Here is a 14,999-nt window from a genome sequence, read left to right as displayed (position 1 = left end):
ATATAAATTATTATTAAAGTCATATTTAATCAAATAAAATATTATTTTAACTTTTAATTGATTAGTTAATGTTTTTAATTAGATAAGTTAAAATAATATTAAATTTACATATTAAATTATTCAATTATAATTAATAATTCAAACTTAATTTGTAGGTGTTAATGATTTAAATTACAATACTATTATATATTTATATTTAAAATATATAATCTAAAAAATTAATCTTTTTGATTATTTTTATTTTATTTTATTTTTTTTAAAACAGGCTAACGGGCCAGGACGGGCTGGACGGGACGGGTCAAAACGGGCTGGCGGGTTGAAATTTTCAACCCAGCCCGTTCCTTTTAGCACGGGCTGACGGGCTACAAAGATGGTAATCATATATCTTCAAGGATCAAAGAATTTCATGCTCATATATAGTCAAACTAATAGTTTGGAGGTAATAGGCTACTTCTATTTAGATCTTGTTAGTTGCATTAATACCAGAAAATCAACATCTAGTTATATTTTTATGCTAACTAGTGGAGCTATATTTTGAAGCAGCAAAAAGCAGACCTTGATTGCTATTTCCAGTATGGAGGATGAGTTTATTTCTTATTTTGAGGCTACCTCACATGGTGTATAGTTGAAGACTTTTATATTTGGGTTTAGAGTTGTGGATTCAATTATTAGGCCATTGAAGTTATATTGTGATAACTCTGTTGCGTTCTTTATAGCTAAGAATAATATAAATAGAAGTCAAATTAAGCACATTGACATTAAAAATCTAGCCATAAGCAAACATGTTAAGTGGTTATTGAGCACATTAACACTAAGTTGATGATTGTCAATCATTTGACTAAAGACATGCCATTAAAGAAGTTTAAGGATCATTTAGCGCAAATAGGACTTGGTTCCATGGTGTGACAATCACTTTTTTACTTTGATAAAAATCTTATTTAATTTTTTTCCTTTTTTGTTGTGCATATATTTGTTTATTTTGAAAAGAATTGTTTGACCTCGAATAAACATATGGTTTATTCATTATAGTTAAGAGTTGGTGAGAGACTTGATATATTGTGGTACATGGGAGATAATACTCACTTTTTGTTGGAAGTTCCACACCGACTAGAGATAAGGCAATTTCATAATATATAAGTGAGGTGGAAACTTGACCTTACAAGTTGATTTTGTGAGGTTGAGTTAGGCTTAAAACTCACTTCTAACATGGTATCAGAGTCATAATTTCATACCACCCGCTATTTCGGACCGTTATCGGACCACCCATTTCTAGTTCCACGCACGAGATGAATACACACATCGACTAGAGATATGACAATTTCATAATATATAAGTGGCATAGGTATATATATATATATATAATTTCTTTTATTTGTGGCTGAACTTGACCAAAAATTTTAGGGGGGTCGAATTATATTTTTTATATATAAATTATTTTTTTAATTAAAAAAATTAATTTCTTTTAATTAAAAAAATAATTTTTTTACATAATTTTTTTATTCAAAATAAGCACTCATGACAATAGAATCTAAACAATATAACAATAATATATATGAAAGAGTAACATAAAGTTTATATATATATATATATATATATATATATATATATATATGTATATATATATATATATATATATATATATATATATATATAATTTCTTTTATTTGTGGCTGAACTTGACCAAAAATTTTAGAGGGGCCGAATTATATTTGTTATATATAAATTATTTTTTTAATTAAAAAAATTAATTTCTTTTAATTAAAAAAATAATTTTTTTACATAATTTTTTTATTCAAAATAAGCACTCATGACAATAGAATCTAAACAATATAACAATAATATATATGAAAGAGTAACATAAAGTTTATCATCAACAATAATATATAAAAAACAAAAACAAAAGTTACCTTTAGTCAAAGTGCTCCTTTACGTTCTTTCAATGACTTAAAATCTTCAATAATTGAATCAGAGCGGAAGCTAGTTGCAATATCCCTTTCAATATAGATTATCATAGTGCTTGCTAAAAATTCAGCCTCCAATTATTAACTTTCCTCCAATTCTTAAAACCTATCAAATAACATTCAAAAAGTTAAAACATATTGATGACAATAAACTCATTGCCAATTAGAATTCAATGAAAATAAACTCAATTACCTGTAACAATGAAAACATCTAAGTCAGGTCGTCCGCTTGGTTTTTTACTAAAAAGATAGCACGGTAAGCGATATGCAGCATCTTTTAATGGCGAATACTCTAACCATGAAGGAAATAAGCTAAACCGTGTACTGAAATCTTCTTGGATAATCATCTTTACCAAACAATGGATAATTTTCTAGACGCATTTGATATGGACCCCATTTTAGATAAGCCATTCGTACCTCATCAATTTGATTTGGTGGGTATTGCCAAATTTGAAGATGCTTTCCCGGATCACGTTCTAAAATATTTTCAAATTCATTATATGTAACTTTAGGAACCTTAGAAAAAAAGAGTTGTTTTTCGTTTTCTTCAATATTTGGATTCTCATGAAGTTTCTCAATTTTAGATGACGTAGATGCATTTTTTTCATCTTTATCACAAGCTTTCCTCTTGAGAAAAGAATCAATTATTTTACTCTTTATCATAATTTTTCACCTCTCACCTATTTACAAAAAGATAAAATTATGAATATCCCAAATTAAATCTTAAAAGCAAGACTCAATATTTTAAGAAAACTAATTAATATAAATAAATTAATAATTTATAGATATTATTTTTTAAATATATAAAAAAAATTAAAAAAATGGTCGGGGGAGCCGTGGCTCCCCACGTCCCTTCATTCTTCCGCCACTAAAAGGTGAGATATCCCAGTATATTTAATTTGATAAAATTGATTTTAATCATCCAATATAATCGATATGTATATATAAATTAATGTGATCTACATAATTATATAAAAAGAATATAAAATAATAAATTAAAAAATTGCTTTTGAAAACGTGTAGAATAACAAATTTGCATGGTTATATTAGTTTTCCCAAGCCAAGAGATGAGAACAAAAGTATAGTAGGCAAAGAAGTTATGCACTTAGAAGTTGTGGATGAACCAAATATGCTAATGTAATGGATTTTTTTATTTATTAAGTGGAAGATAATATTTGATAATGAGTTTTTTACAATGATTTTTTAATAATTAAACTTTGATAAATTTTTTTACAACATGAAAATTACATTCAAATAACTTTTTCTTATAATTTTTACAACCTAAAATAACATCTCTTAAATGGGGCAAAATATCTTTTTTTAGCTGAAAATAACTGTAGCAACCGCACGTAAAAAAATTTATATACATTAAATTTAATTCACACTATAATAGATAAAATTGTAAAAATTTAGTAGTTAAAATATTATTATTTTATAATCATAAAAAAAATTATATATATTGTTGAAACTAAGTTACCCATATACATATGTCACATAGTGTTGAGCCTAAATGAGTAAACATAGAAAGCGACGAAATGGATAATGCAATTTGATGAGGGAATATAGAATGGTGTGGCGACCAATCAGTGCAAGAAGTTCACGAAATTCCAAAAGGCTGGGAGCAACGATGTTTCGGAGATATCTAATTGATGTATAGGCTTTTCTTTGTTGAATTTGAACAGGGGTGTATATATGTAGAATCTAATGAAGAACATCAAAGTTCACGTCTACTAGTCCACTAGGAAGTAACGCATAAGTGATGTCATGGCGTGGGTGTATATATAGCATTATTTGAAGGGGAGGTTTCATAAATGGCCCCTTCTCAGTTTAATGCCTTAAACGGAGAAATCGATGGTCAAAATCTATCGTACGTGTTTGATGTATGGGCAACCGATCTTCAACTTAGATTATAATCCTCGATAAGGTAAAGATTTCCACATTTTTAGAATTTAATGTAGATGCTACTCAAATAATATATTTATCCATACTTTTTGTTTTAATCTCTGTTACAGAGTTCAGCATTCATATATTAATAACATTGTTTTAAATGCACCATGAATACTTAGATTTCCTTCGTATATTAATAATTTATTACTTCTTTTTATGAAATTAAATCTATTAGTAGTAAATCATATTTTATTTTAAATTAATTATATCTATTGGAACGTTATTTTAATTTTATATTTTAGAAATTTTAGCAAAATACATATTATTTTCTAATATTTTAATTATAAAAATAAAAGTGTAATCTTACATTTTAATCTATAAAAATGTTTTTTTCATCTGTCATATCCTATCACATATTTTTATAAACTTTTCATTCAAATTCTTTCATCTAATCCCTTAAAGTAAACATCTAAGTGCCTTCCTAGTATATTTGATTTGATAGAATTGATTTTGATGAAATTGATTTTAATCATCAATATAGTGTGTATAGTGTGTGTTTGATTTTGCTTTTTTTTTTACGCAAAATTAATGTTTCACCATAGAATTATTGTATGTTTGGTGTCAAAATTAATTTGAATGTCAAAATTTCACGTCTAAATAAAAACATCTAATTGTTGCTTCTCCATCGATAAATCGATTCAGTTCAAAATCAATTCTCTGAAGTATAATCAAACACACTTATAATTGAGATATATATATATGTAAATTGATATGATCTAATAATTATATAAAAAAAATATAAATTAATAAATTAAAAAATTGCATTTGAAAACGTGTACAATATCAAATTTACATGGTTATATTAGTTTTCCCAAGCCAAGATGAGAACATAAGTATAGTAGTCAAAGAAGTTATGCACTTAGAAGTGGTGGATGAACTAAATATGCTAATGTAATAAGTATTTTTTATTTATTAAATGAAAGGTAAAAATTGATAATGAGTCTTTCTTCCTATAATATGTTTTCAGCAAGTAAAAACTTGAAACTTGCATTAAGAGTCTGTTTTCTTAAGGTAGAAAAGAAGCCATATCTTTGTATTTCAGAAGAAATTAGAAAGTGAATCCCCTACTTTAAGTAAAAGTGATATATTTAGAATAAACAAATGTTTTTAAAAATCCATAATTATTGAACTAGTTACTATAACAAAGAAAAATACTTTTAAAAAACGATTATATTTGTAGAGATGTAATTTAATTAAGCAATATATATTTACTTTGTAATATAGATAATATTATTATATGTATGATTTTTACTTTTTATTTAATAATTTACTTCTAATATTATATTTTATTAAAAATAACTATGATTTATTTATAACTTATACATTATTTTATATATACTAATTTTAGTAATATAACACTGAATTATCACAAAATATATTTTTCAATATAACAAAGATTTTATTCAAAAGATAAAAGTCATAAAATATGTTATATATTCTTATAACTAATACTTATAATATATTAAAATTAGATATAATATACGAAAACTAATAATTATTCATTCCCCACAAAATAGAACATAAATTATATCTGTCACAATTAGCAACGGTAAAACGGTAAACACATACAAGTATTAAAACTCTTTAACCCGTAAAAAGTGTAGATTGAGTGAGGAATGAGTAATTATTAATTTTCGTATATAAAAAGTGTAGATTAGAATGAGTTTATTTGATAATTAAATCAAACTTAACTTAACTCGAACCGTATCTTATGAACGTATTTGAATGAGTTTATCTTACATGTTAAATCAATTTTAACCTAACTCGAACTGATCAAATATCCTATGAATTGAGCGATGGATTACATAAACTGACATCTAATTTAATTAAACAAGACTTTGTTTTATTATTAAAAACGTTATTCTTTGACAATTTAATTATTTCTTAAATTTTATTTTAATTTAATATTTAATTTATAGCTGGAAATTTTTGTTTAGTTTTATTTACCATGATTACATACTCTATTTTTTTTTTATTTAAATATATATGTGACAACAAATGTTTGTTTGTTATTAATTTGGACAATTGTTTTTAGAATTGGTGACCAGAGTCGACCTAATTTGATTAAAAGCAGACTGAGTTAGATTAGATCTAAAAGTGTAGAAATTTAATTTAGGAAAATTATTTTTTGACAAACTTTTTTAATAAACTTTTGACAAAGTTTCTATAATTAGAATTAAATAGATTAATTTTTTTATTTTTTAATCAAAATAAAATAATAATAGTAATGTTTTTTTACTTAAAAAAAAATAATTTGTCAAAGTTTGTCAAATTTTTTTTTCAAACAAAAATCTTCCTTTAATTTAACCCAACCATTTCTTTACTACTGGATGATGAGTTTGTCAAATCTAACTCGAGTAGACCTGTATATATACGTACCCTTTGAGTATGTTACGTTTCTAACCCATAATCTGAGTAATGTTCATGAGAAATTTATTAAATTTTTATATTATTTAATATAAAAATTAGTTCATATGCATTAAATTCGTTGACTTCTATAAAAGTTAATTTAAAGGTTATATTTGTAATAAGTTTTATTGTTTAATTTTATATACTATTGCGAAAATATAACATGTCTATAAATGAGAATCGTTACTATGTAGATTATTTATTAATAAAATTAATAAATTGGTTTGACTTTCACAAATATGATTTATTAATCTCATTGAATACACTTTTAGAATATTTTTGTTAAAAATTCATGAGTTCATTATATAAAAAAAATTATTTTAGTAAATCACTTACTAACTTATTTCACTAATTTATAAATTTTTTTGGTCAATATAAAAAATATTTAATAAGTATTTCAAAATAATTTATTTTAAGATTTTTTTTATTTACAAGTTATGAGCTACATCTCGTAGTTTCTAATTGAGAATTTAACAACTTTCAATAAGCTTACAAGCTAGTTTGTTTTTTGGACAAAAGAGAATTTAACAACTTTCCCTGAACTGTTGTTTGAAGCCGTTTATTTGTGATAAAAGAGACATTGACCGCTCAATCGTGTAGATTTCGCTTAGCGTGTTTTTCATGTGTTTATTTCTAGTTTCATGTTTCTGTTTTTTCTGTTGGTTCCGCTTTTTATTAGCTCCTCTCTGCTCATCATTTCTGCTATCTGTTTGGTTATTTTTGTTTTCTTCTTCATGGATTTCAGTTGTGGTGCTAAAACGAAGACTTTTTAGATCTTTTCTATCTTTTTGTACTTTTCTTAATCTATAAATTCCACCAGATTTCCCTTTATCCCTTTTATTATTGTAAAATATGAAGCAATTGATTTTTGTTGTATAAATCGCAGGATGATTGATAGTAGAAAGAAAGAAAGAAAATACTGGAACAAGGTCACCAAACACGAAGTTGTTTATTTTTCATGTGTTCGATCCCCGGCAACAAGAACACATAATTACTGAAAAAAAAAAAACAATTATTCTGTGTCTAATTCACAAGGTGCATGTGAAATGACATTATTGAATGACACAAAAACAGCTCAGAAGAAACTGTTATTTATTGACATGGAACCAACTTCAAACTTCAGTGGAGATTCATCAGCATTTCCAGCAAGAAACCGCCACAATAGGCTTGGATTTCCATCCAAGAACCAGACACCCTTTCTCTTCCACCACCGTGTACCCCTCACACACCTTCCCATTCAGAAGCCACTGCTTCGCCTGAGCCACCATCTTGATCGGCGCAGCCTGAAACCCCGCCCTGCTCATCCTCCTCCGCCACTGATCCACTCTCTCGTGTCTCTCCATCCTCAACGGCCCCTCACGGCTCACTATGTTCTTTATCTCCTCAGCGAAGTAAAACTGCTCCATCTTCGCTCTCTTCGTGTCATACTTGGGCAGCATAACATCCAAGGAATCGAATATGGCAGAATAATAGTGCAATGATTCCATGAATCTCCCGAGGAAAAAGGGTCCGTTGTGACTCGAATCCTGCTCCACCATCACCAACACTTTCGGCCCAAGCCCGTGAACCATCTGCAGCACCGAATTCAAAGCCCCTCGGCTTTCCTTCACCACGCAGTGCAGCTGCAGAATGCTGTTCACCGCAAGAACCTCTTCCTCCCTCACTTCTATGTCCTCCGCTTTCAAACTTTCCAAATTCTTTTTCACCACTGAGAATTCAAAGTTGATACCCAAATTAGTCGCATAAACCGAGAGTTCGTCGCCGATGGATTGAAGTCTATCGCAGAGTCCCACCGCCGTGATTCGCAGACGACGAAGACGTTCGCTGCCGCCATTGGCGAGGCTCCGCATGAGTTCTCTCCATTGGTGTCCGTGCCGTAATCCGAGAGTCATCCCGAAATCCACGACATGGACAAAACTCTCACCCGAAAAGGCTTCCATCACTATAGAATTAGTGACAAAGTGTCCGAACTGGATTTGTGGACACAGCTCGTAAACCAATCTGAATGCTTCCTCCATTTCCTCGGAGGCTGTGTCCATAATGTTCATCATGGGTGGCATCGGGCTCACCGGCCCGGTGGGCTGAATCAGATTCAGCCTCTCCGTTAGGCCTTGAACAAAACAAGAGGCAACCCTTTGGAACGAAGATCCGAATACTAAAGCGTTGGCTTTCAGTTCTGATAGTAATATCGAAGCGTGCGATTTGTCTCGACAAGCCACCGCTTCTGCACATGCTATTAGAAGTTGAACCAGCCTCACACCGTCATGACAACCGTCTTCTTCAGCCCCACCACTTTCTGAACTATTTGTATCTTCTGGTGCCTCTTCTTCTGCTTCCGCTGCCAGATACCTTTGTTTGTAAGTCCGTATGTGATCTCTGAAGTGAAGCTTTGGTATGCTATCTCTACTCCTATTGCAATTGCTGGCGTTGGTGTTCAGGAAACAATGGGAATTGCTCATCAAATTTCCTAACCAATCAACGGGAATTCCCACCGTTCTCTTCACCCTTTTGTTATCCCTTATGCTTCCGTCACAATAGGGGAGAACTAAGCTGCAACTGTTACTCTCCGAGATTGGTTCAAGAGGAAAACAGCTATATTCATCGGTTGCCCATATATCAAACACGTACGATAGATTTTCACCATCGATTTCTCCGTTTAAGGCACTAAACTGAGGAGGGGCCATTTATGCAACCTTTTTCTTCTCTTTTCTTTCTAAAGATATTCAATAACGCTCTGAGAGAAACCTCCCCTTCAAATAATGCTATATATACACCCACACCATGACATCACTGATGCGTTACTTCCTAGTAGACGTGAACCTCGATGTTCTTCCTTAGATTCTACATATATACTTGCCTGTTCAAATTCAGCAAAGAAAAGCCTATAGATGAATTAGATATCTCCGAAACATCGTTGCTCCCAGCCTTTTGGAATTTCGTGAACGGTTTACACTGATTGGTCGCCACACCATTCTATATTCCCTGATGAAATTGCATTATCCATTTCGTCGCTTTCTATGTTGTCCCATTTAGGCACAACACTATGTGATATATGTACATGGGTAACATAGTTTCAACCATTTTTATTTTTTTTATGATTGTATTTACTGTAGCATGAATTGAACCAAATGCGTAGAAAATTTTCTGTGTGCGGCTGCCGCAGTTATTCTCAACCCAACCTCTAACTCTACCACTGGTTCAGAACTTCAGGGTTATCGTTTTTCTCTATCTGCATCATACAGAACACCATTCTTCATAGATGGGATGGCTCTGCTTACAGAAAGGTTTGATTTTCAAACTCGTTGAATCCTTTGAATGAATGCTGATTCGAACATGGCAAAAAAAAGTTGTCAGGAGTTTCCTCTAACAAAAGGGTGACTGACAAATAATATGAATTGTGTTGAAACATAAAGCAGAAGCATATTTCGCTCAAGTTGCTATGTAAAAGCATTGATGGAGTATTTCAAAGAACTTTAGCTTCTTACACTACACTCACATTTTAGTATAATTTTTCACTATATCACTGATGCTAACTACTAGTTTTACCGTTATTTTACAGACTAAATCTTTAAATTAGACTCTAATTATTTATCAAATTGATTCTTAAATTTAACAAAGTCATAAAATAGTTTCTCAAATTATTGATTAATTTAGTCTTTAAAAATAAATAAAACATTACAAATAAATTTTAATTTTTTAAAAGCATTAAAAGGATTTGGTGAGGAAACGACAGGGGTTCAAACCTTCATTAATAATTATTATTAACTTTTAATTATTTAATTTAATTAGTAATTGACCAAGTTTAACCGATTCTATTTTGAAAGAGTTGTTTGACAGAAGAAAGAAGATAAATGAAGGCACTTGCGAAGAGGCCTAGTGAAATGAATAAAGAAGGGAAGTGGCAATGAAGTTAAAGAGGAAGACAGAAAAAATGGTAAATCGTTGAATGCATGGAGTACATGATATGAATAACTATCTAACATAAAAGGAAAACAATCTATGCATATATTATATAAATGGATTAAATCACTCCAAGTGTTATCCTATAAATACACACATTCTTTGTTAAAAAAATGATAATAGGGTGTTAAGACTTTAATCCTCTCTCTCTTTTTTCAAAGAACATAAAAATGGTGCAGCTTTATATTTTCTTTAAACTGAAATGTATTTATAATTTTTAAAATTGAATTAATATTTATCTTTAGTCATTTAATCTTTTTAGCTAGGTAAACGAATTGTCTAGTTCATAAGTAAAATTCTATTTGAAACATAATTAAATAAATCTTAAGATTCCATTATGTTGGTTAAAAAATGTTTTAACTTTAATATGAACTGAAGTTTCTTTACTGGATTTTATTTTTGCTCAGCTGTATGTTATAACTGAAATGTTGCTAAAAAGTAAAATAATGTCGTCAACAACAAGTGTTGATTGAACGAAACTTTTCTATGTTTTTGTAACGACTCTAGTGAAAGGGAGATCCAACAAGAAATAAACACCCATAACTTGTCAAAATAGTAACTTTTCTAAGTAACAAGAGAGCTAACGAAAAAAAAAAAAGAGAATACTTTTAAAAAAAATTAGATCATCTAATTAAATTCATCTGACAAACTATTAAATTGGGTTTTTCAAATGTCATCTAATCTCATACTAAAATCCCATTAGGCAAGATTGAAAAACTAACAAATTACAAAATTTAAGAAAGATTAAAAAAAGTACTCCAAAGTTAAAGTAACTAAAATTATATTTCAATAATCTCTAACTTCTTATAGTATTTGAATATATGATGCACAAAAAGTACAAGATTAAAAGGCTGATTTATTTTGCTTGTCATATTTGAGAAGAAAAAGAAAATGTTACTCTTGATGTGCCTACTTGTATTCAGTGATGACAAAAATAGATGTGGCCACAATTATTTCTAGATATATTTGCATTATTTCTAGATATATTTGCATCCTATAGTTGGTATCTACATGTATCTATTATACGCGGGTAGCATGTAGCGGTATTTTAATACCTGCATTTATACATGAATCATGTGTAAGTATCATACTATTCGTATCTATAGGTATCAATTATTCGTAAAAGATTAAAATTAAAATTTAATTTATATTTTATTAAGATAAATTTAATTAAAATTAAAATTTAATCTATATTTTATTATGTTAAATTTAATTAAAATTTAATATATATATATATATATATATTATGTTAAATTTAATTAAAATTAAAAATTTATATTATATTTTATATTTTATGTAATTTTATTTAAAGTTTGTTATAAAAATTTATAATTTCTGTTTTAAATATCCGTAGGTACTCGCAAGTACTTTTTAGACGGATATCTAGATAATAGGACAGGTAACTAGTGAATTCTTTTGTTGGGGCCCTATAGCGGGTAGACATTATCTATGTCCAATCTGACCTGTTGTCATCTTTACTTGTGTTATTTGAATGATGAGTTACGAATTTGAATTTATTTGTTAAATTTTTTGTATTATGTATACGTTAAACCTTTAAAATATATAGTGAACTATCAAATTTTTTTTAATATACTTTAAAACACTAAAATCAGTATAATATTTTCAAGTTACAAAAAAATTAAAAAAAAAAATCTGAACTCGTGTGGGAGAACCAACAACATTTTCATAAATTTAATTTTTTTTTTTTGGATTTCTATGATATTTTTCTATTTTCAAAATATATTGATTGGCTACTTTTGATATTATAAAATATATTAAATAACATCATAATATATCATCATCGGTTTATTTTAAATATTTAGAAGAAAAAAAAATAATAGAGAATCTAGATTTCATTTTTTCAATATTTGTATGGATCATCATAAACTTAATTATTTGAAAAAAAAAAGTCTGACTCAACATCTTTATAGTTAAAAAGATCTTATTGAGACCTTTAGTTAAGAGCATAATGAAAAGATTAATAGATAATGAATACAAAGCAATTATATTATGCTATTTTTATTTAATAAGATACGACATACTACATTAAATTAGAAATTAAAATAACATTATATTGTATTAACTTCAGTTTGATTACTTTTAAATTACCATTCAATCACCGAATATTAATACCTATCAGTCTATATTGGATCACTCATCTAGTTTTAAAACTTTGAAAACATATTTAAATTCATATAACTTAGGAATGACATTAGTACAAATTTATTAAATAAGTCCATCATAATTGTAGCATAGTATTTTTAAAAAGAAACTGCTTAAAGACTAAATGGCCGGCTTTAACCCCAACTAACGACAGGGAGAAAGAACAAACAAATTAAGGAACAAAACATGGGTTAAAATGAGTCCCGTACGTTGCTTAATGTAACTTTATATTTTAGTTTGAACACTGCGTCTAATTATTTAAAAATGGATTATTAGTTTTTATTGTTCCTAAAACTCTAATACTTTTTCCACTCTTGTTTTTCTTAGACGAAGCGAAATTCTTGGTCCATGTCGCCACAATGAATATTCTATTCTGCCATCGAAATGCTTCAAACGATAATATTTATTAAAAAGGGTAGAAAAACAGCTATGTATTATAAACAAATTCTCACCACTAAAATTAAAGGTAATAATGCATCAGAAAAATTATATAATATTCTTAACGCTCATCGTTATACAATGGTAATGTGCACACCCAAGCACCATGGAATCATGAAACAGAATTTTCTGTGTGGAAATATTCGTCTTTCAGTGTCAAGGAATCTAGGATCCAAATCCAATGTTAGACCTGTCATCTCATTATATATATATATATATATATATATATATATATATATATATACAAAGTATTAATTAGTGTTGTGAATCTTGTATCGTAAGCTATGATGACAGCAACATCTTAATTTATATAAAAGTATACATATAAAATGGACAGAAAATATTTCTTGGACATCTATAAACAAAAGAGAAAAATTTATGTATGTAAAAGGTATATGATCTGATAAATAACGAGATAGACAAAGATTAAGATGTTTTGTGACAATTAAGTGTTTATTATATTTATGTGTCAAAAAAAGGAATTATAAAAATAGAAATCCTACTTGATCAACAAAATATGAGATTTTTCTTAAAAAAATATGAAAAGATTTGGTATCAATGAACTGCGAACAAACTTATATAAAAATTATCTTTTTTAATTCAAAATCTTAAAATAATTTATAAGCAATTTTATTTATATATTAGTCATTTTACTTATTTTTAAACTCGCGTTAAATTTTTAATACAAAATAAATATTCTTTTGCTAGTTGTGAATGAAAAAAAAATGTTATACGTACGAAAAAATATGACAAAAAAAAAAGCAATAGCGATCTTTGCCTTTTAGTTTTCAACCCCATGTACTTTTAACTCAATTAATTATAGGAAAAAATCAATTTTCTCTATAAACATCTGTTAAAACCGATATTAATAAAAACGTCAAAGTTAAATTTTTTATATTTTTAAAATAAAAGGAAAATATTGAAAACAATAATATATGGGTTAATTTGGCCGGCTATTTATGTTTGCAATCATATATACATAAACATGTTGATAAAGTACCTAAATTTAAGAAGACTAAATCAATCGATATACATGGAATTTAACATTGAAAATAAATGTTACTCTGCATAAATAGTATTGGATATGAAAGCTAAAAAACAATATATTTGACTACATCATAATGAGTGTTGTTTTCTTGTTTGAGTTGCATAGTATTTCTATGTTTTTGTTCGCAATCGCATGACACTTTCAACTCTCTCTTAGCATGCTAACTTAGCATATATCATAAAAAAAAAAATAGTAATTAAAGAAAATTTTCACAACGAAGTTTGAGGGTTGAAAATTAAAGAAACGTGGGAATGTGGGTACAACTTTATTTTATTGAGATTTTTTTGAACTTGATGAGATAACAAGGATTTTGGAAAATTTTCATGAAAATGGAAAATTCTTTTAAGCTATAAACTCTTTGTCCATTTCTTTGATTTCAAAGGTGCATGAGCCGAAAAAGTAAGAGGGTTGAATTGAAGCCTATTTTAGTGATGGTATATATGTTGTGTAAAATCTTAGCAGAGGATGAAGAAGATGTTGTCACAAGTCATTGGCCAAAAGTAGAGTGTGTCCTGAAGGAACTTACAAAAGAGTGGGTTGGTGATTAACGAAGTATCTGGGGAAAAGAAAGTGTAATCTATTATTATAAGATTTTTAAACAAATGTGATATCAAGATTTTTTATATAAATTTGTCTATAAATTAATGTTAAATATTATGATACTATGATTCATATTAGGAGAATGAATGTCTCAAGTTGTTGTTAGGAAGATGGATAGCATCTAAAGATGGTTATGAACTTTTTCCGGTTAAAAGCGAAAGAGTACAATTATTTTAGACACCTAATAAATTTTTACACACATTTTATGTCTATTATTTTACTTTTAATTTTTCTCTTTCTTTATAAATATAAAAGTTAACTATTTTAATAATTAAAAAATCTTTAAAAGTTAGTTGTCGACTTGTGTAGCATGTAGGGATGATAACGGGTAAGGTAGGACGAGTTTCGGTATTCCATATCCATCTCTGTAAAAAAATTTATCATCATTCCCATATTCAAATCCAACGGGTATTAAATTTTTGTCTCATTCTTATCTCTACTGGGTAATGAGTATATACTTGTACCCATACATG

General features: G+C 28.2%; 1 protein-coding gene across 1 annotated transcript; it reads right to left on the bottom strand.

Annotated features, from left to right (window-relative positions):
* Window positions 1-7,244: 7,244 nt before the first annotated feature.
* Window positions 7,245-9,108, bottom strand: LOC114179625 (GRAS family protein RAD1-like). Its single transcript, XM_028066039.2, has one exon. It carries the CDS (start codon window positions 8,999-9,001, stop codon window positions 7,451-7,453), a length of 1,551 nt encoding a protein of 516 aa, XP_027921840.1. The 5' UTR covers window positions 9,002-9,108; the 3' UTR covers window positions 7,245-7,450.
* Between the last annotated feature and the right edge of the window lie 5,891 nt (window positions 9,109-14,999).

The sequence above is a fragment of the Vigna unguiculata genome, chromosome 3, assembly GCF_037176805.1.
Source record: "Vigna unguiculata cultivar grain cowpea cultivar isolate G323 ecotype 2 chromosome 3, ASM3717680v1, whole genome shotgun sequence".
In the NCBI taxonomy this organism is placed as follows: domain Eukaryota; kingdom Viridiplantae; phylum Streptophyta; class Magnoliopsida; order Fabales; family Fabaceae; genus Vigna; species Vigna unguiculata.
This window is presented reverse-complemented; position numbering and strand designations above follow the sequence as displayed.